Source organism: Meleagris gallopavo, chromosome 1 (assembly GCF_000146605.3).
Source record: "Meleagris gallopavo isolate NT-WF06-2002-E0010 breed Aviagen turkey brand Nicholas breeding stock chromosome 1, Turkey_5.1, whole genome shotgun sequence".
NCBI classification, from domain to species: domain Eukaryota; kingdom Metazoa; phylum Chordata; class Aves; order Galliformes; family Phasianidae; genus Meleagris; species Meleagris gallopavo.
Window position 1 is genome coordinate 41,149,277 of NC_015011.2, and position 21,647 is coordinate 41,170,923.

The following is a 21,647-nucleotide window of genomic DNA, read 5'->3' on the forward strand; positions in this document are numbered from 1 at the left end:
AAATAGGATAAAGATTTTCAGATCTGTGGCATGGATCATTTCAGAACAGAAAGCAAAAATTTAGTTCAAAATCCCAGGGCAAAGCCATACTGGGGATGACCGAAAATTTGAAACCCAAAGCTCTGGGAGCTTTGGATCCAATAACACTGTGCTATAAAGCTGGAAAAGGGTGAGCAGAACTGGAATTTGCATTCTACTGAATGACTGTCATGGGGACAATGATGTGTCCTCCATATGTGGGGCAGGTGAAAGGACACAAGTTCACGTGGCCTACTGCCCTGATGGCAAAGGTCTGTGGGACAAATTTTCTTTGGGAATACTTGGGAATGTGTCTTCCCCAGAATGCTCCAATATGTACAATTGTGACAGCATGATTATAGCTTTCTACCCCTTAATTTTAAGAACTCTCTATTTTAACCTTAAATCAAAGCAAATTTTCATTTCTTTGATAATAATCTGTGGAAAGTCCTAGAATTCAAGGAAATACAGGAAAAGTGGCATTACAAGATTCATAGGAACGGTGTTAGGAATAATAGTGTCACATACATGACAAGGGGACAAGAGGGGATGACATTACACTTTTACAAAATGAAATATTGGAACATAACCTTTTTGAAATGTCATAATTTTTAAAAGAGTAAAAATACCAATTATCTGTCTTCAGTGTTGTTACTTTTTTATAGAGCATGAAAGAACTTGAAACCTGATTTTGAATTCGTTTAGTATACCAAATAAAATGAAAAAGAAAAAAAGCTATAGAGCTCATTGTTTCAATTATACTAGGCGAGAGGAAGATATATCTAGAAAGAACACAAAAATCAATCACTTCAAGCCATGAGATCACCACTAAATGAAGAAACTTTGCAATGCAATTACTCTTTATATCTTTGCCTACAGTTCCTCTAAAGCTACTTGTTCTTAACACTCTAGGAATCTGGTTATGGGAATATTTGGATTGTTAGTTTCCCTGAAGAAAGAATGTCTTCAGCCATCTTACACTATGCATGTAGGGACTGGGAAAAATTGCAAACATTGTCACTTCCATGGAAAGGGAGGTACAGGTTACAAATTTATAGTACAAATAGCTCAATTAATCCAGTCATGCGGCATGTGGAAAAACAGTTCCTTTAGCAACAGCAAAACAACTTACATTTAAATTATATATGTATGTATGAATATGAATATATGTACAGAAAAATTTATTTTCAGGACATGAACTCTTTGTGATTGTTTGCTTGATATTTACACTAGAATGAAGCAGTTGATTTTCTCTACAACAGCTCTGATGAAAGTCATATATCATAGAATCATAGAATCACCAAGTTTGGAAATCACCCTTAAGACCGTCTAGTCCACATTTACATACCACCAGTATTTCCCCACTTAACTATGTCCCTTAGTAACATGTCTAAACATTTCTTGAATATTTCCAGGGTTGGTGACTCCAATACCTCTTTGGGCACTTATTCCACCATCTTACCACTCCTTCAGAGGTTTCTCATAATACTGAACTAAGTATTGTCTAATATTGTCTAAGATCCCAACCTCTACATCTCCCACCATTCTTCTCTGTTTGTGAACAGAGGTCTAGCAGGGCACCTCCCATAATAGGATCTCTTCCCAGCTACATCAGGAAGTTGTCTTTCACCATTCTAGAAACCTAAAATCTTCGAGAGGTGAATGATACAATCTGATTTGTTAAAAACGATTTCCATTTTGCCCCCAGTAAAAAGTGTTGCTAGTCTGTTAAGAGTGCACCTTATGCACTGCTGTTTCTTGGTTTGAAATAGCGCTAGTGTGTACTGTCCTGGTGATTATAAAATAATGGCCTTTACACCAGCTTTTTCCAAAACACCAAATGTCGGATCAGTCATGCTTCAATCAGGGGATGAGAGTCTGCTGTGAGTCCCTGAGGTGTGTCTGTTCAAAGTAGTGCAGTGCACTCAAGGGCAAATAAAACAATAGGAAATCAGAAGAGTTCAACTACTGTGGCTATTTATTCTGCATCAACTTCAGTCCTAGCCATGGTGATAGTCTTCTAATGCTTTAAATCAAACAGCCGGTATCTGTGGCCTCGAGGTAAGAAATGTTCAACATCTGTCAGTTTCCAGACTTGAAACATTGCAGCAACCCTTCCTGAAGGAAATTTTGCTGTCAGTGCACCAGGAATCTCAGTGCTACTGTCATGTGCTGTTTTCACTAAGGAACACGACTGTCACTTCACAAAACACTGAACTAAGAGAAAATTTTAAGTAATTTGCAAAATAATGTGGTTATAATATTTTAGAATTCCACAAAACTATAGCCATAAACTGTTTCATTTTTTTAACAGTCTAAAACTATTCTTGACATCTGGCCATGGCATGAGAAGTTATATCACTGTTTACTTCAGTAGGCCGCCTGTCCAAGCTGTATCCGTCTTGCATGCCATTTGGCCAGTGAGAAAGAACTAATGATGCAAATGTAAGTGGGAATAAACTGAATATCAAACCACCCAAAACATTTACTTTACAAATGTTCATGGACTGGCACTTTGGAGCACAAGCTATTCAATGCTGCTGTCTTGTATTGCTAACCAGGTGCTCCCTGTGCCAAGAGAACAAAGTTTTTGGTTGAAAGTAGCCAACTGAAATAGCTGGCACAAGGCGCTTCTTATCTATTTACCATTTTCATCTATTCATAAATGACTGTCACATCTCTATAACTGTTGTTGCTCCTTCAGTTCTGTATCTTATATGTCCAGTTGGCAAATTTGACTTCAAAAAAGTCTTGCTGGATTTTACATTTTCATTCACCTCCAGGAGGAATAACAGTTTGGAAGGCCACAGTGGATACGGTAATGAAAACCTTGGAAGCCACTGAGTTCTCTGCTGTGCTTAGTCAAAACACATTTGAATTTTAAGATATGAATAATTTTGATAAAGTCAATGGAATTGCAGTGGGTCAATGTCAGAGTATGCCTTGCCTGGTGCATACTTCTTTAAAGCATTCTCATCTTCAAAATCTGCTCTTCAGGTTTTCCTTGCAGTGCAGGAGGAGCTGTGAAGAAGAAAGAAGCACATTCTTTCCTCACAGTGGAAATTCATTAATAAACCTTCACAATGGACGAACAGCAGCAGTGAGGGTACCAACCTTTGAAGATACTGCTTTTGTCTAGGGGTAGCAAAATGTGTCATAAAAATAAATAAATAAACAAAAAATAAAAAACATAGAATTATACATGTGTTCTTAAAAGAAGAGTCAAAATAACTGGGAATTAACTTTCTAAATAACTGAAATATTCTGTTGCTCAGAAAATCTGCCCACTAGCAACTACAGGAGTGGAATAACTCTATGAGTCTTACCTGTGTGTATGCTCTTTGCTGACTGCTGCTGCCACAGCCTGAGACTTGATCCACTGCAAACTGACTGTGGCAGTACGCTTCCATTTCAGGCTTGACATATTTCTTGATCTAATTTTTGTTTAGCATGAGCTGAAACGTGCTCTGAGACAAGAAAACTGACTTTTTTAGTAGGAAGGAAGAGAAACTGTAGTCTTGGCCTCATTTTGGATAAAACTTGATTTGGAAACATTTGCAGCATTAATTTTACATTGGAATGCAAATGAACACACAGGCATTCTTTTCTATGAAGTTATTTTGAGTTATATTTACCATCAGATTATATGAACATCAATTTTATTTAATTTTTTATTACTATTACTTTATCCTTGCCTACATGACCGTCAGGAGCAGAGGTAGGGCTAACGAAAGCATCCATGTTTACAGGAACCTTATCATCTTGCAACATTTCGCAAATTCTGCTGTTTACTTTTGCCGAAACAACTTTTTCTTAGGAAACTGGAGAGAGAAGAAGCAGCAGAACTTCTGTATTTTAAACACAAGAGCTTTACTCTCACTACCACTATACCACAATAGTGCACTTCTATCATTATTTTCATCTGAAAAGAGAAATAGTATGTGAAAAGCAAAGGCATTTAATTTCTCCTTCTGAGATTCCTCAATTTCATACTGACTGAAGAGAGAATGAAGGAATAGTTTTTGTTACCAGTTTTCCAGTCATCTGCACCTTTACCAGTCTCCATTTCTTGGAAACATTATAGTTTAAGCTCCATTTTCCACATATTCCTTCACTGACCCAGAGTTGTGGTTTATATCACAGATGACTCAATACAAAAGTTAATCCTACTCAGGTACAATTCTTTTCCTTACAATGTTTTTCTCTTTTCTCTGTAGTAACAACAACAAAACTTTCTGGAGCAAGTCCAAGAGTTCAGGTTAAGATAAAGAAGCAGCACTGTGAAAGTCCTGTGGCACTGTTGTGAGATGCCAGGAGGCCATAGGGAGACTTCCAGGAGCACTGAGAGAAGGTGCAAGCCTGGGAAGAATCAGCAGAGGATTTTAGATGCTGAATTGCAGACTGAAAGTGGACTCTCCAGAGTGTATAGTTCAGAAGTCTTTGGGACAGTTTTGAGGCAGCTGTTGACAATGAAACTTTCTGTCTCCTACTTTTCCTACACCCACAACTGCATTTTGTTCCTGTAGGCAAAACCTAGGCAAACTTTGCTACCCAGTCGAATTTATTTGAGCGTAACTTGTCAATTAGGACAGCTCTGAGTAGTTACAGAGTTTGCTTATTGATCCTAAATTTTCTCTTTATACCTTCAGATGTCCCATAATAGGTGGTATAAATCTTTTAAAGACAAAAAAAAAAGAAGTTCATATCAACAGTGGGAATCGACATTGAGCATAAAATATCAAAAAGGTTTCCAGACTAGAAAAGTTAAAGTAGGTTCTCAGTTTCAGAACAGAACTTTCTCCTTGGAAAGACTGTTTCCTTGAGATGGCTGTCCAGTCTGAAAGGTAACAGAAATGCCTTTTGGAAAGCGTGTGAGATAAGGTAAGAGTACAGTAACATCATCATTTTAAGGTTAAAAAATATAGGTATTTAGTTATTTTGAATATAGGCTGCTGTACCTCTCCCTGAGTTGGCAGCTGGGAAGCATAATGAACCTCCAGGGCACATTAGTGGTAATTTAAAGCTGTTGCAGAATACTGTAAAGAGTCTGAGCTCTGGAAGGCTGGAATCAAACTCACTGTAATGAAGGTCCACTTGTGTTCATAGTCTGAGCCCATTCCTGGGACTGTACTGACCCCTAGTGACTACAACTTTAATTAAATAATTTACAGAGCCCCTATATAATTATTATTTTTACATAAAGTACTGCTGTACAAAGCAGCTTTTATTGAAAGGTGTCTCCATTAGGAGGAAATTACTAAATTTTTTTCTTTTTAAGCAATGTCTACAGGAAGGAAAATTTTGCTCTGTTTTTATTTTACAATAACTCATCTTTATTCTCATATGTGCTGACTTGAGACATATTTTGATATATTAATAAATGAACAGCTTATTTATTATTATCACTGCTGCTAAGATCCTCAGAATCAGTGGTTTTAATTTATCTGCATAAATTTATTCAGGAATGCAGACTCAGCCTGGAAACCTTGAAAACTTTTAATAAAATACAGATGGCATCACTGTTTATCTGTTCACTATCTAATATGCTTCACCTACACTACATATCTGATGTGCTTTTAGAAGAACCATCTGGAAAAACATTAGCATATTTTAACATGTATAAAGTGACAGCAACAGATCATTTCTTTTCCCTGAGCCTTTCAACTCAGCAGCAGATGAGGTTGAAGCATGCATGGTATGGCAAGTTCAATTCTCCTTCAGTAACCCTCTGTCTCTGATCTTTGGCATGTTACAGAAGATCTTATTTTCAAGTATTATCAGTTTAAGTCAGTGTGGGGGTTTTGTCACGTGTGTGATAACACAGAAATCTTCTATTGAGGCCTCAGTGCATGGAGTGTTGAATGCCCTCGATTTCCTTTAAGCACAGACATGCACCCACTCGGGTTTGCTGTGCTGCAGAAAAATCACTCAATTCTCGATGAACAGAGATCTGCTGGTTACGGAGTAGGAGGTAGAAACTGAAGAGAGCAAGGTGTTTTATTGATTTCAGCTACACAGATTTCTGCAAATAACGTTAGATGTGAAAGATTAGTTCATAAAGGCACACTTTTTACGCTTGTCAACTCTCTGCAGTCAAACCTCAGTGGAATTTATTTTAATCTAATTAATTACAGTGCTGTTATTAGCAAAGTAAATATTGCAGATAAAACTCCATACACAATTCATTTTTATTAGATGCATTTATTTCATACTTACAAATACACAAACACTGTGTTTTAAACATATTATAGTAACAATGCTATACATTACAGCACAGCCTCTGCTCCAGGTGGCTGACCATTAGACTCTTCTAACCTCTCTGTCTTTTGGTCACTGGTTGCTTCCAAACTCAGTAAAAGAAAACAGGGTTAAGACTCATTTCCTTTTATGTTAGCTCAGAACTATTATAAATACACAGATTAACACTGCTCTATTGGTTTAAATACGATTAAGTGAGAGAATCAAGTGGAATATTTATGTTTTCAGATGTCATAATGATTTCTCAGATTTCACCATATGTATTTGGATGGAAATACATACAGTAATAAACCAACTTACTTCCCATTCACTGTTCATAAATTTGGAGACTGGGAGCTCACTTTCTTACTGCTTCAAATCCAAATTATGTCAGCCATAATGACATTTTTTCCACACCATTCAGTACTCCCCACACGTTTCATTAAGTACGAATTTACCAGGGAAGTCTAAAAATGCTGCACTGTCTACTCTGTCATTACCCAATGCTGAAACACTGGGCAACATAGAAATTCTATCCCCAGCTGCTCTTTCTAGTAATTTTGGGTAAGTTTCTGGCAAACAGATTGTTACTAATTGCAATAACACCTCAAAATTCCACTTTTTGTACATCGATAAGGAAAATCAATAGTCTTAACACCTGAACAAGCAAACAGTATTAACTGCACTAGAAAATAAAATTGTTAAGGTATAGTAAGAACTTTGCTCTGCTACTCTCAGAACCAAACAAAAAATAAAAATATGAAATTGCAGAAGTTAAATATTGAAATCATTTTTTACTAAATGAAAATAAAAAAGAGAACAGACCAGAATAATATTCGAGCCCTGCTCAATTTATTGTCCTGTTAAATATAATACTGTAAGCTACAGAGAGATTGAACAATCACTAAATGTAAGATTTACATTTAGATAGCAGAGAAAAAAATGAGAGTATTTTTCAAGTTTTTAAAAAATATCTGGGCAGAATAGCCCTCCAAATCCAGATTTTAAGATGCCTCAAGCAGACAACATACAAAATGTTGCTGCAAGGCACTGTGTGCTACAATTCGAAAATCCAGTATTTAATTAGAGAGAGGGAGACATTTTCAGTACGCTTAGTAATTGATTTTAAAAAGATGTTTCGTGTCTTTTACATTTTCAGTATCTCAGCTAAAATAGGCAATCTATTCTCAGCTAAGCAATGCTCAACTGCAATAATTACAGCATTTTTAACATTCATATTATTAAAAATTAAATTTCTAAAAGCTATAAAAATTTTGCCACTACCTTGTTTTTGCAAGATATTTTCAGGAAAGTATGACGATATTTCTCATAGAACAATACAGTAATTTTAACGAGAAGGCACCCTAGAAGGCATCTGATACAATTTCATGTTCAGTCAAAATGAAGCAAATGTTGCAAGGAAACAAAATGCTTTTATATGCACAGCTGTGGCTGCCACTGGACCACAGCGCTCCCCAAACAAGTTTGAAGGGCTCTACTCCAAAACTATGTTCTAAGTATGACCAAGGGTCATGTAAATGCATAAAATTAAAAAAGGAAAAATGTTTGAGACAAAGAAATAATTCCATTTATATGTAACTATTCAGTACTAGGCACATCCATTGGCTACTGACCAGTATTCCATGTATAACAGATAATTCTTTTCCTGGCCCCCTTTTTCTTAACTCTCTTTGAAACACATCTCTTTCTGTTACATGGCACACAGTTATGCAATTTTCAGTATTCAAAGGTATTTTGACTTTTTGAGTGCATTTATCTTTATCTTCTAAAGATCCTCTTTTGGGCTCTATTTCCTGCTTACATTTGCCTTCTGGTGTGGCAGTCAATGTATTTTCACACATTGCCCTTTAACATTTGATATATTGAACTAAGCACAGAATGAAGGTGATCAAATCCCATTCTCTCCATTTACAGGTAGGAAATCAAATTGATACACGGTACAGAAAAACAACAACAAAGATCACTGAAATGAAGAAAAGATGTTATAACAAGTTTATGTCCTCTAGGGAAATATCAGTAAGCTGTTTTTCACTACAAATATTTAGACAGTTTGGTTTTTCAGAAAGCAATATTAAAGTCTCTGTCTTTATCAAATCTTTTATACATTTGTTTAAAATATGTGTAGAAACAAATTTCAGTTAATTCTTGCAAAAATGATGAAATGTCAAGGTCAAACTCATACCGAGCCCCCAAACATCAAGCAAACAATTATGTCATCTATGAATCTGGCTTTCACAGCAACACAGACATCTTCTAGAATGCATCAGTATTGCTGCTTACATTCAAAGTCCTATGAAATGCCAAGTACAACTAATAATATCTATTCATATTAATAATTATGCATTAAAGCATCTGTCTGACAAAACAGACAGTATCTTTTAAGGATCTTTTACTATCAGTCTTCCAGTATATAGCCAAAGTCTGTAAAAAAATCATTTCAACTGCCAAATTTTCAAAGCAGATTAAATTGTGTGAGCAGACTGAAGATCTTTATAGGTGCACATACAGAACATACTTTTACTATACATTCTTTTCATTTTTGAATGTTAGAGTGTACTTCCTGCATCTTATTTTATCATTTTGGTGTCCAGTTGTGATTTCCCTCTTCAACTTAAATTTTTCTTCAAAGTAAGTATTGGCTTCATATCTTTCTGCTGCATGTAGATCATTCTCCTTTTTTCTTCATCTCCATTTCTGCTTGGTTCTGTGGACAAAATAGATATACTGAGCATTTTGTGTATAATTTGAGTGAAACTGTATGCTCTGACAGAGATATTTTAAGAATTAAACTTTCAACAATCATAGAAGCAGTAGAAAATATTTCATACTAATAAAATCAATCTATTTTCAAACTGTGGCATTCTTTTTTCTCCAAAACCTTTCAAAGCAGATGTTTGAGAACTGTGTAGTACTTGCATGAAGTAACCAGACGTGGCAGCAAGCCTAGATGATAGTAGGTGGTTTCAAGTGCTTTGCATCTACATGGTGCCTAAACAGAATGCAATCATCTCTGACTGGAATCAAAACAGCGTTAACACTGAAATCCCCTGGGTGAAGCCACCCAAATGCTAACAACCAGGCCACCTGGAGAGCTTTGAAAGACAAGATTGCAGAATTGCACTTTTGTGACCCACTTTAGACTAATCTCCTATAACTGGATTGTAATCATTCCAAGGATCAAAGTGGTTGCTCAGAAAAAAATGTTAACGATCATCTTCTATACAATACAGCAATGAAAGAATTTGTCCAAGAAAGGGCAGTGCTCAGCAGGCCTTCAACAACTTATTTCTTCTCATTTTCAGAGAAGTACCTTCTCATCAAGGTATAAGGTAAAGCTTTCAAGAACTGAGAGGTTGCTTTGCTCTTCCACATTTTTAACCATGCAACTGCCGAGTGAAATCCCTATTAGACCACTGGGGAACAGATGGGAGATAACAAGGAAATGTCTTCCTTGAATGAAGTATGTAGACTGGTTGTTTATTTGGGGGAAAGGAAATACAAGTTCTAATCGTTGTGTTCAAGACAGATGTAAAATGTATTAAAGATTCTTAGGGTATATTCTGAGTTTTTAGGCAGCTTGATTCCACTCAGAAATTTGGACTCAGGTTCTTACAGCTATTGCAGACACTAAGCGTGCACTCAAATAGGGAGAGAAATAGATTGTCCATATACACAGTCTCTCCTGCTTTCTCCAGTACTAGTAGCTAAAACTCACTTCATGTACCTCCTTACTTAAAAAGCAGGTACATATTTTGTTTTCATATCACTAACATTATAGACAATTAGAAATCATAAGCTATAGACAAAATTATATGTTTACAAATAAAACTACTAACTATTCTTTCAGAATATTCAACGCTGCTTACAATCTTGCAATCTTTGGCTGGGGAAGTTTTAAGAGATTTTAAGAGATACATTTTCTCAATGAGGAGAATAAAAACACTGAATTTTAACTATTTCTACAACAAATCTACCTGAACGGTTGTTTTAAACTTAGAGAATGTCTTCGCATGTGGATTTCTTTTTCTCCAAGTTGGTGCATTGTAAGATCCTGAAGAATACCTGTCTGTAGAAAAAAAAAAATCTCTTAATTTCAGCCACATTTTCAGTCTGCTATGTGATTTAAAAGTATCAATTGATGGATCAGATGAATCATACATCACCCCTGAAATTCAAGCTATTTTAATACAGACCTTATGTTTGGTACATTAAAACGTTTGTAATCTTTCACCATTTCCATGATGCTCACAGATTCTTCAGAATCAATGTTTCTGAATTGAAAATCCTTCAGAAGAGTCAATTGCTTTTAGAATAAACCCAACATACTCTTTTATCTTTGCTTGTGAAAGCATCAGGTGCAAGGCAATATGTTATTGAATAATCATTCTGTATAAAATTTGGTTAAAAATACTTTTTTACTGATACCCCTATTTTCTTTTAACTCCAGGTTAATTTAATTAATTCCAACAAGTAAACACATAATAATTCTGTTTTCTGTTTCCACCATCTAAGTACCATAGTTTCCAGTTTGGGTTCAAAATCTTTCATTTGTGTCAATCAGAATTTCTGGTTCCAAACCCAATGGCTCAGGTAGTCTTCAGAGAAAAGGTACTAAAAATGGTGATAGTTCTTTGTATGACAAAAACTCTGGACAAAATTCCTTTGAAATGCTCTATCCCTTTTTTAGACTGGAAATTTGGTAAAATATATCTTTTCCATCAAGAACATTCACTCTGCTATTCCTATATAAACCTCTTCAGATTTGAACAAAACAAATGATAAAATGAAAAAAAAAAACATCAATAAAACCACCAAACTGTTAGTCCCTAAAACTAAACAATGATGTTGAGATTGATTTCATTTACATTTTGTCATCTAAAAACAATAATCTGTCAAGGGATGTTCCTTTTATTGGAAATAAAGACAGGAAGGCACCTCAAAACGGAGATCCAACTTAAACAAAACTGGCAATGTATTATTTTACTATTATTTAAATTATTTATCACTCTATTTTTCATTGAAGTGACATACAAAAAGCCCACAATTATCAAAATATTGATGAAGATTGGAAATAAAACTGAAATTATGTTAGTATATTGTGTGAAGCTGCATTAGAAAGTTAAAAATAAGTGAAAGATATGAAATTAATTACATCTGAAAGAGCAAAAAAGTAACATATGAGATTCTAAAACCCACTCTAAGCTTCCTGTAAAATTCATGACATGGTAGGTATTATCAAGAAGACAGATGGCAAAAAGATGAAGGAGAACATCACCCTGAAAGAATGGCAGGGAGAATGAATTTGGTCCTCCATTCAGTACAGACCACGTGAGAACATACTAATCACAAAAGTTCAGAGCAAACTTTAGTTGGTAACAGAAGTTTAAATACAGTCCAAGACTTTGTTTATTCTGGAAGAAAAATAATCATAAATTATGAAAAATAATCATAAATCATACGTAAAATGAAATAGTAGTTGGAAAGACGAAGACAAAAAAATAAAAGGTCATTCCTCCATCCCCTGCCAGGAGAAGAAGTGGTACAATAAATATTTTTTGAGAGGAAACTAAAATTCTACTGGAAAACAATTCCTACTACTATTACTATTGATATCTAGAGTAGCACGATAAATTAAAGAGAAATATTACGAGGTCTATTAAACATTATATTTCAAAAGAAAGAAAGGAAAGAAAAGAAGTGGGAATCAGCACAAAGTTTAAATGTGTTTGTATCTCTGCCAATGGATATTACTACAATTTAATTATGAAAATTATGCTGGATTAAATTTACTCTTGCCCACATTTAGTACCTAAATAGGTATTCTTATTTAGATATAAAAACCTGAATATTCACCTGCAATGACAAACATGAAAGCAGCAGAATACAGTTAGGTATTTTAAGAGTCATTTTAAGAATTCTGTGTAAGCAGGAACTCACCTGTATATCCATTAAACCTTGGCTCCTGTATGACTCTGGTATTACGGTAGAACACATATGCTGACCTTCGAGGTTCTGCAGAATTGAAGTAAGTGTTTCTTTCAGTCTGTCTCACAGAATGAATAGAAGAAGCAGTTTCATCATCCTTCCTTTGATAATTTCGTTGGTAATTTGTTGTAGCTTTTGAGTATGAAGTGGGAATTCCTAAAATTGGAAAAACAAATTTATAAAGTAATGTTGTGATATTAGTCAAAATTTGACATATTAGAGAAAAACTGAAGGCTGGAAGACAAAATTAAAAAAATATTCTGTGTAGATAATCCTCTCAAAATATAGATTGTCCATGTGCAACACAAAGAATAGAATGAGGTATTGCTAAATTATCTAATAGTTTAGTTTATTGAAATGGATAAGTCAACTGTTTTCTAAAAATACCTTTGCCTATTCCTGGATTAGGTGAGTTTCTTTGCTCCTCAGAAATCCATTTCTTTTTCTTTACTCCCTTGAAGTGGTATTTTCTCACCCGTTCAGAGCTGTTTGTTGCTGAAGGATTTAAATAGCACAGATTTACTTTTCAAAAAGCACTCCTTCCCAAGAAATGCTATGATGTGTTGAAAACCTAATCTCACACTTCTTACACAAGTCTCCATAGGTAAGGAACATTCTTTTACTCTTTAATTATTTTGCAAGAATAGTCACACAAAATAAAAACAAAAGTTGCTACATTTCCACAGATGCAGAGTTCAAGGTCTCAAAAATCTTGATAGGAAGCTCAAACTTCAACAATAATCAAGTCCAACAGTACTTTGAACAAGTGCAATTACTCTGACTGATTCTGTCTCAGAATGTTTCCCATTAAGAATCAGAAAATCTTCAATACTACTGTAAAAAATAGAATCTTATGTTTAAAAATCAGAAAATATACTATAATTAAGTACCTTTTATATTTGAATATTTTGATGCAGTTGGTGTTTTTTCAAAAGATTGTGCCTCACTTCTTTGTCTATTAACATATTTGTTTCTCTGTGCCGCAGAATAATCACCTCCTACAGAAAATGAAGCTGAAGAAAATCATCTATACTAAAGAACATACTGAAAAATTAAATGTGAACAATTTTTATAATTATATTTTCACTGAAATTAATTAAAAAATGCACAAAATATGATAAAACCAAATAGGCAATTCCTTAAGGCCCCCTCAAGCCCCCCTCCCTGCCCCTAAAAAAAAGAAAAAAAAAGATAAACATGACATTTAAAAGCTTTAAATACACATGGGTATAATTTAGTTACAGAATTGCTTTTCAGTGGTAGCTTTTCACTAGTGACAGTAAAAGTCACCTGAAAGAAAGACATATACTGCACATAAATCATAGTAAAAGAAGTAGGTGGATGAGAAGCTGAACACGAGCCAGCAGTGTGAACTGGCAGCCTGGAAGGCCAACTATATCCTGAGCTGCATGAAAAAAGGGATGGCCAGCAGAGAGAGATAGAGGTGATTTTCCTCTCTACTCAGCTCTTGTGAAGCCCCATCTGGAGCCTCCAGCACAAGAAAGATACAGAGCACTTGGAACGGGTCCAGAGGGGGGCAGCTAAGATGATCAGAGGGCTGGAGCAGGTTGAGGGAACTGGGCTTGTTTTGCCTGGAGAAGAGAAGGCTCTCGGGAGACTTCATTGTGGCTTCCCAATACCTGAAGGGAGCATATAAACAGGAGGGGGAATGGCTGTTTATGAGGGTGGATAGTGATAGGACAAGGGGGAATGGTTTTAAACTGAGACAGGAGATTTAGATTAGATATTAGGAGAAATTTTTTCACACAGAGGGTGGTGACACACTGGAACAGGTTGCCCAAGGATTTTGTGGATGCCCCATCCCTGGAAGCATTCAAGGCCAGGCCGGATGTGGCTCTGGGCAGCCTGGTTTAGTGGCTGATGACCCTGCACATAGCAGGGGGTTGAAACTGAATGATCTTTGTGGTCCTTTTCAACCCAGACCGTTCTATGATTCTATGATAATATGTAAGATACATTTATACTGTTTCATACTTGTCTGAAGCTAGAACATGCACACCACTTTGCTCAAAGCTAGACCAAGCATCCCTAGCATGATAATGAATTATTTTGCATTGACAAACTAAGAGGAGAAAAAGGAATAATACAGTAATTCTTATTATTTTTACCAGTATTTAATATTTATGAAGAAAAAGGAGCAAATACTGGTAAGTAAACATACACAGATTGCCCTGAAAGTAACGTCTCTTGTAGTCATTCCTACACTTACTTTGTTAACTTCACAAGCCACTTCTTTGTCCAAAATAAAAGGGAAAAAGTCAAATGTAATCAGCATTAAGGCTTTTTATATTTACTATAATCTTAAAACAAATGGAATCATAAATGGTATTTACAATCTTTACATGAGCAATAAGAAAAAAGCTATCTATTTCAATTATTATTTTATATTTAAGAAGTTAAGTTTATTGCAGGCATATTGATTTCTGGCAGCTTTCTTTACCACATGATGTTCAGTACCGAGAAGCCAATGTTAATTACCTTCATTTTCATAGGATTTATCATGTGTTCTGCTAATACACTGCACTGATATTTTCCTTCCTGAAGTCTCTCTCTCTCTTTCCACATTATTAAATTTTGTAGGAATTGTATTACTGTCACCTGGAAAGGCAAAGAAAGAACATTTTAGCTCCATGTGTATAAGCACAATAAATGAAAATGTCATTCTCTTCCTTCCATCTTCTATTCCATCTATGAATTAGTAATTCGCTCAAAGCAATTTCCTGTAACTGCTTGCTTTATATTCTTTCTCTTTTACTACGTGTTTCGATAGTGTATGGTGTAACTTAAGCCCTGATGTATAACATGTGAGTTTCCTAAGGAAATGCAACGATACTGAGGTTAACCTGAGACATGGTAAATTTTGCCCACAAACATAAAGATACCTGCCTTTCCACAAATCATGCTCGATGGTTTCCATTGGTAATTGTTCATTTTCCAAAGATGGAGATGGAGATACCATTTCTGTTGACTGGTGTTCCTGAGGGTACTGAATCCTATAATATTCTCCTAAACATATCCCCAAAAGAGGAAAAAATCATATAATTACATTATATATAATATATGTTATAAATTATATTATTTGATTATATTATTAGATTATTATATATTTATATTATTATTTGTATATTATATTATTGTTATTATTTGTATATTTATTATATGTTCATAAAAGGGTCACTAATTTCATATTTACCAGATTTATAGCACATTTCCTTTATTGCTCTTTCCTCTTCAATGTCTTCAGCAGTCTTTTCCAACAGATCAGAAATATCTGCAGGCAACATTTTAGAAAGATTACTAGATATCTTCTCGTGCTGTACAAAGACCCTTAATGTTTCTTAATTATCTAATAACATAATGAATTTCATTTTTGTCATGATTATTCTAAAATGTTATGTTTTCCCAAGTGCAATGAAATATCAGCTACAGCTCCTATTAAAAAGACAATTTTTGTTGACTTGAAGTGATTTAAAATCATTTTCAGTATTCATTTGCAAAACATTTGTTTACTCTCACAAGGAAATCTGAATGAACCTGTCATCAGGGACTTCTTGTCACAAAGCCTCTGCCCAATGTTCTTAACCTGTAATGTCTGCTGGCACAGCTGGTGAAGTGAGTGTTCCTTATCTATCTCAGTTAAGATTAATAAGACTAATCTCTAAGTAGACACATCCAACTGCTTAAAGTCAGGTGTGGCATGTTTTTATTTAATGTATGTGCTTTGAAATATAAATGTGTGTGTAAATCAGTGAAGCATATTGCATGAACTCTCTTTACTAGATTTAATAACTTTTTTGTAATAAAATGAGACTGGCCACTGGATTTCAGCCAGTTTAATAAATCAAATTGAACAAATGACTTGAGCTGAAGACACACAACCATCTTTTGTAAACAAACCTTCACTGATGATTGTGTACAGTCCTAACTCCTGTTCAGAAATGTTTCCCATAAAAAGAAGTACCTCCTAAATTTGCAATTTTTACAGCATAAGTAACCCAGAACATCAGATAATCCCAAAGAAAGAAAATACTTGGAGCTGTACGGATCAAAACCATTTTGTTCACCATGAAAATAAATTGTTTCCTGACCTGCTACTGTAAAGCCCCTACTGAACATTCCTCAGTGCTAACTGGTAGTAGTGTTGGCTAACATTAAGCCACACAGCAAGTCCTCAGTCAACACATACTATTAAATAATAAGAATATTGGTGAGAAGAGGAAGATATTATGCGTTTCTAAATGAGAAAATGCCAACTAATCAGATCACCCTCAAACTGAGAACTTGTATATTACATTATAGTATTTGACGGACATCTGAATATTTTAAATTCTAATTGATGAAAAATGGAATATATGAATTATACCAGCATCAAAACACAAAACTAGATGCTTCACAGGAGTTAGAAAATACTGGCTTAGTCATGCATCTGGTGACTAACATTTTTGTTGGAAAATAATTTCAAAAACTTGTCAACAACTCTTTCCTAAAAGCATTAATGGTCGTGAGAATAAATCAGTTATGAACTACATTGCAAAAGGTGAAAAACATCCACTCTACTTCCTTGTAAGAAGAAAATAAAACTTGTTTACTATTCTTGTTATCTTCATCCTCCTCTTCATCCTCCTCTTCATCGTCCTCATCATGGCTGAGGTTTACAACCACTGGAGGGTGAATTGGTCTTAAAAAAGCCTCCTGAATTTTGAGTGACTCTTGACTATGGGCTGAATTCAAAATTCCTTCTTGGCCTTCCTGTTGAAATACAGTATCTGCAGAAAAGAATGTGATACTGATTTTTTCAGGAGGGAACTGCAATATGAAATCCAGGTTCAGACCAATAGGTAAACTTTTGAAATAAATATCATATTTAAAGTATCTGCAAATAGATTAATTGTGCCTTTTAACATGTATCTGCTTCAGAGTCAGGCATAAGAGCATCTTCCAAACACAGAAAGAATTAAAATATATGCATGCTAGCTCCTCTGAAGGAAAAGATAACATACTGCTGACTGAGAGAAGCATTTTAATCATTCTATGCTGTTTTAAAAAGCCTGTATATCTCTTTCTGCTAGAAGATAGACAAATCTAAGTCAGTAACTTTCTTTCTTCCAATCTCTTCATAGATAGTTTACAACATAGGGAAATATATGATTAGTAATATCTTGGTTGAAGTAAGTCAATGATTCTAGGACTCATCTTATAGAAATATATTAAGCATGCTAAACAGCAGGCAGGTCTGTACTGCTCCACAGGGCACCAATTTTGAAGAATTTAGCACTGTTAAGCAATAAGCCAAATCAAACTTTAACAAGATTTTTAAGTCTTGAAATAAATAAATATAGTTTTAGTACTTGCAGTGTTACTGTGAGCACCCAAACTGTGGAGTTACACATATTCCAGTAAAATTAAACAGGTCCATTTTCTAGTTCTGATTTTGGGGGCATTACTCTTAGAAAGGGTGCCTTATCCATAGTGTTTTTGGGCATCCTGACTATTCATACCATTCCCAAAAGCGTACTTAAGTTTACAATAGCTCTGGCAGGCTGAGGCTGATGTTGTGGATGTTGAAACTGCACTAAAACCAGTATGGATACTCATACAAACATCACTACTACTGCCCATGGGGATCCATGTAGGGCAGCGCTTGAAGGGTGGGCCCTGGGGTATGGAGCTGTGTTGCAGCAGTGCTTGGAGAGCTGCAGCCTGCGGGAAGGCCATGTGGGATCAGTTCAGTAAGGACGGCATCTCACTGGAGTGACCCCAAGCTGGGCAAAGAGTGATCATAAGGGAGCAGCAGAGATGAAGCATTAAGGACTGACTGCAACCTCCTACCCCCCCATTCCCTTGTGCTGCTTCAGGGGAGGAGTAAAAGAAAGTGGACAGAGGGGAAGGTGGTTTTAGTTTGCTTTTAGTTTCTCACTTCTCTAGTCCGTTAGTAGTTGGCAATAAACTACATTAATCATTTCCTCAGAGAGAATGGATAATTTCAGATGCTTTCTTAGAAAATTACTGGGTTTGTTCACGTGTATAAACTTAATATATGAAAATGAGAGTGCAGAAAGTTATATAATGCACACAACTGCAATCTATTGGTGATATTCACTGGGAAACAGTTGAGTGTCAACTATTACATTTTGGAGAAGGAAAATATTTTAATACTTTAGTCCCTGAATGATGCTCTAGAGTGAGGCCAGAAAAGACCCTATCGATTCAGAAGCTAAAAGATTAATGATTTCCTATAAAACAAAATCTTCAGACTAAATCTGAATCATATTTTCTATGTACTGCAAAATAAGATGACTTACCATCTACTACTCCAAAAATACAGCACAGACGAAAAGTTAGTGTAAAATCTGTACTCCAGAGATCTTAGCAATCTAAATTGCCATTTCTAATTCATCTTTTATGTAACGAGTGGCTATGAAGATTTGTAACATTCCACCTGCATGAATTAATACAGAAACCCATCCATATACCAATACAACGCCTTCATTCACTTTGAACTTGATGGGATAGCTGGTCACGCCTGATTTATTTGCAGTGGTGCATTTCTTGATGTTAACATGCACTATGAAAGTGAAAGTTTAAGGATATTTTCAAATATTTACTTACTATAGTAGACAAATTGTTGAGAAAATACTTCTACTTACTGTTACTAGGTGGCAGAAAAAGTCCATTTATATTACGAGGTTTGCTATGATGGAAGATGCAACTGATCCTCACACAGCCTAATGGCTGCGTTTCCCAGAAACACAAGATGTTGCTGTAGTTTTGCTGTGAGACAAAACATTTTCAGACATTGTAAATGTAAGAATACAAGTGGACTATACTGACTAACACACTGTACTGCGAGGAACAGATGACTAACACTTAGGAGGACCATACAGTGGTCTGTTAAAATGTTTAAAGTTATCTATACTTAAGCCAAATGATACAGAACTGTTGCCAGATAAGAATAGAGTAAATCTGTCTACATACTCTACTGCAACATATTCCACTGCAGGCATTTTATGAGATGTTGGGAAGAAAAAAATATTTTTATTGTATACCACATTTATTTAATTTACGTGTGCCTGAGTTTCCTCTTCTACAGAATGGGATAATCAGACCCATCTCAAATGAAAGCTGCTGTAAAAGTGCAAATCTCACGCATATACTCTCTTATAACACATGGAGTTGTAGAAAAATAAGGACTATGAAACTCAAAAACATAAAGATACCTTAAAAAATGGAAAATATACCAATTTAAAAACTTTTAATCCTTGTACAGACTTGTCAGACATGGATTACTAAACAAAGGAATAAAACTCTTTTGTTTAATTTCCTACTCCAAACCACTTTGGCACAAGAAAACCACTTTTGACTTCACGCTAAAATTGTGCTTGAAGGAAGTCACTCCCTTCTACCTTTGTGCAAACACCTCCCTTGTCTCATAATGTACACAAGGTATCACAGCTAAGATGTTTTTCACCTTGACAGAATCTTCACTAGAAATCCTAATGAGGAGAAGGATTTTGAGGCTTAGACATATTAAATTCTCATATATAGACATATTAAATTCCCATATACGATGTATTAGTGGCTGTTTTAAGTGAGAATCTCCACCAATAAAACTTCTTTTTATTACTGTGAGAGACCATAGAGCAGCCAAGTATAAAAATACTATGATGAAAAATATTTACAAGTTACCAAAAATGTTCAGGATTTAACGTTCTGAGACTACTATCATTACACTGCTTGTGCCATCTGCCAGTTGTTTTTTCATAGGACATACAGAAGCTTAATGAGAAAAAGAAAGTATTGACATTGTTTTGTTTAGTTATTTAATTATTGCTGCTTCACTTCTACATACAATCATAATGCTGGGATTATACTGATCAAGATTTTTCCAGATTATGTCTGTATACATAGTGCACAATTAGCACATTCCCAATGAAAGTCCCTTTCTTTAGTCAAAATTCTATTCTCTGCCTTATTAAAGTTTTTTGATTCTAGCATTGTCTCTGATTATACAATTCACTTTTCCCTATAACCTGAGCTATCGTTCTCCAGCATGTCTCAAGGAAACTCATAATCACAAACAGGCATATGCTCAAGAACAACACTCTAAAGATGGAAAAATCAATTTATATTTGGGATATGAACTACAGGCCAGCTGAGAGTTGTGAACACCAGATGACCAGCTATTTCTTAATGAATTTGTCTATCTATTTTTTTTAAGGAAAACAAAGACTTCAAATTGCTTGAATTCTCTCCAAAGTAAATTGGAATATTCCCATCTGCTTTGGGGAAATAAGTTTCACTCAGCTACAAACATTAGCAGCTGAAGGGGCAGAATCAAGGAGCAGCATCTCAACACCACACTGCTTTTGGAATTCAGTCAATATAGCTGGTTCACACACTGAGACATGCTGGGATTTGGAGCCAAAGCATGTCTCCAAAGCATTAATGCCTAAAACACTAATGCTCAAATAGATGCAATAACCAAGAATTCTGCATCCAGCCCTGGATTTTTACCAGTTGGAAAATAAATATTTATTTGAAGGACAAAACCCATTATGAATGGCTTCAATTTCTGTAACAGGCTTTAAAGAAATTCAGGTAGTCAGTGTAAGTGGAAATTAAAACAGATAAAGAGAAATGAGTGATGAGTGATTTTTAAGAGGGATTTTAAACTTCTCTGCTTCCTGAGTATCTGAGCCCTAGTCACAGGAATTATTAGGACAATTCGCTCTTCTCACTTCTGAAAAATCAGATAATTGATTTACAGATACTGCCATGATAAAGAATAGCAACTTTTAACGTTAGGTAATAAATCTCCATCTAAATATGCATGTATCAAAGAATTCAAGGACAGTGACCACTCCAAAATCTATAGCATTTACCTGTGCATACGGAGAATAAAAATAGCGGTCATTTCCACCTTCAGCCATTTTCACTTCTTATGCATCTACTCTACTTGTTTTATTCAGGCAGAACATTCATTAAAACATAAAAGCTATCCCTGTACAGGGAAATCTTAATTTTATCCTGAAAACAGTAGTTTTCTTTAAAAATTGGGTTTTCAGAAATTCAACTCTGCTTCTGTTTTGAAACAAAACTCCAACTGACAGCGTAGCTAAAACTAAGTACAGCAGAGCTAAGGAGGTGGCCAGGTTTGCTAACTGTCAAGGATGGTGGCTAGCAAGGACAGAATGTTACGTTTCCATGGTTTCCACTGCTCCTCTAGATCCTGTGACATCATCAGATGACATCACATAGCACTTCAGGTTTGGGCATCTTTCCTATTTGCACTGCTCGAGAATTAAGCATGGAAAATCGAACCTTTTCCAAGAGTTTCTTTTCAAAATTTCTTCTTGCAAAGTTTC

General features: G+C 35.2%; 1 protein-coding gene across 2 annotated transcripts; it reads right to left on the bottom strand.

The window, feature by feature from the left end:
* Positions 1-7,087: 7,087 nt before the first annotated feature.
* C1H12orf50 (chromosome 1 C12orf50 homolog) lies at positions 7,088-21,641 on the bottom strand. Of its 2 annotated transcripts, none has more exons than XM_019613651.2 (11): positions 21,165-21,641; positions 18,930-19,053; positions 16,872-17,048; positions 15,476-15,553; positions 15,169-15,288; positions 14,761-14,880; positions 13,152-13,274; positions 12,649-12,756; positions 12,214-12,417; positions 10,251-10,342; positions 7,088-8,980 (listed from the first exon to the last, which is right to left on the bottom strand). In XM_019613651.2, the coding sequence occupies exons 1-11, from the start codon at positions 21,210-21,212 to the stop codon at positions 8,942-8,944; spliced, it is 1,233 nt and encodes a 410-aa protein (XP_019469196.1). In that variant the 5' UTR covers positions 21,213-21,641; the 3' UTR covers positions 7,088-8,941. The 2 variants fall into 2 exon arrangements, with proteins under 2 accessions (XP_019469196.1, XP_010710185.1); XM_010711883.3 differs by having other exon boundaries at positions 13,152-13,259; positions 21,165-21,557.
* Between the last annotated feature and the right edge of the window lie 6 nt (positions 21,642-21,647).

Coding starts and splice junctions, on each gene's coding strand:
- C1H12orf50 (XM_019613651.2), bottom strand. CDS start 21,212: ATGGCTGAAGGTGGAAATGACCGCTATTTTTATTCTCCGTATGCACAG. Junction 17,049..18,929: donor TTTTCTGCCACCTAGTAACA/GTAAGTAGAAGT, acceptor TCTTTTCTGCAG/ATACTGTATTTCAACAGGAA. Junction 12,418..12,648: donor TAATCCAGGAATAGGCAAAG/GTATTTTTAGAA, acceptor TTCCAATTTTAG/GAATTCCCACTTCATACTCA.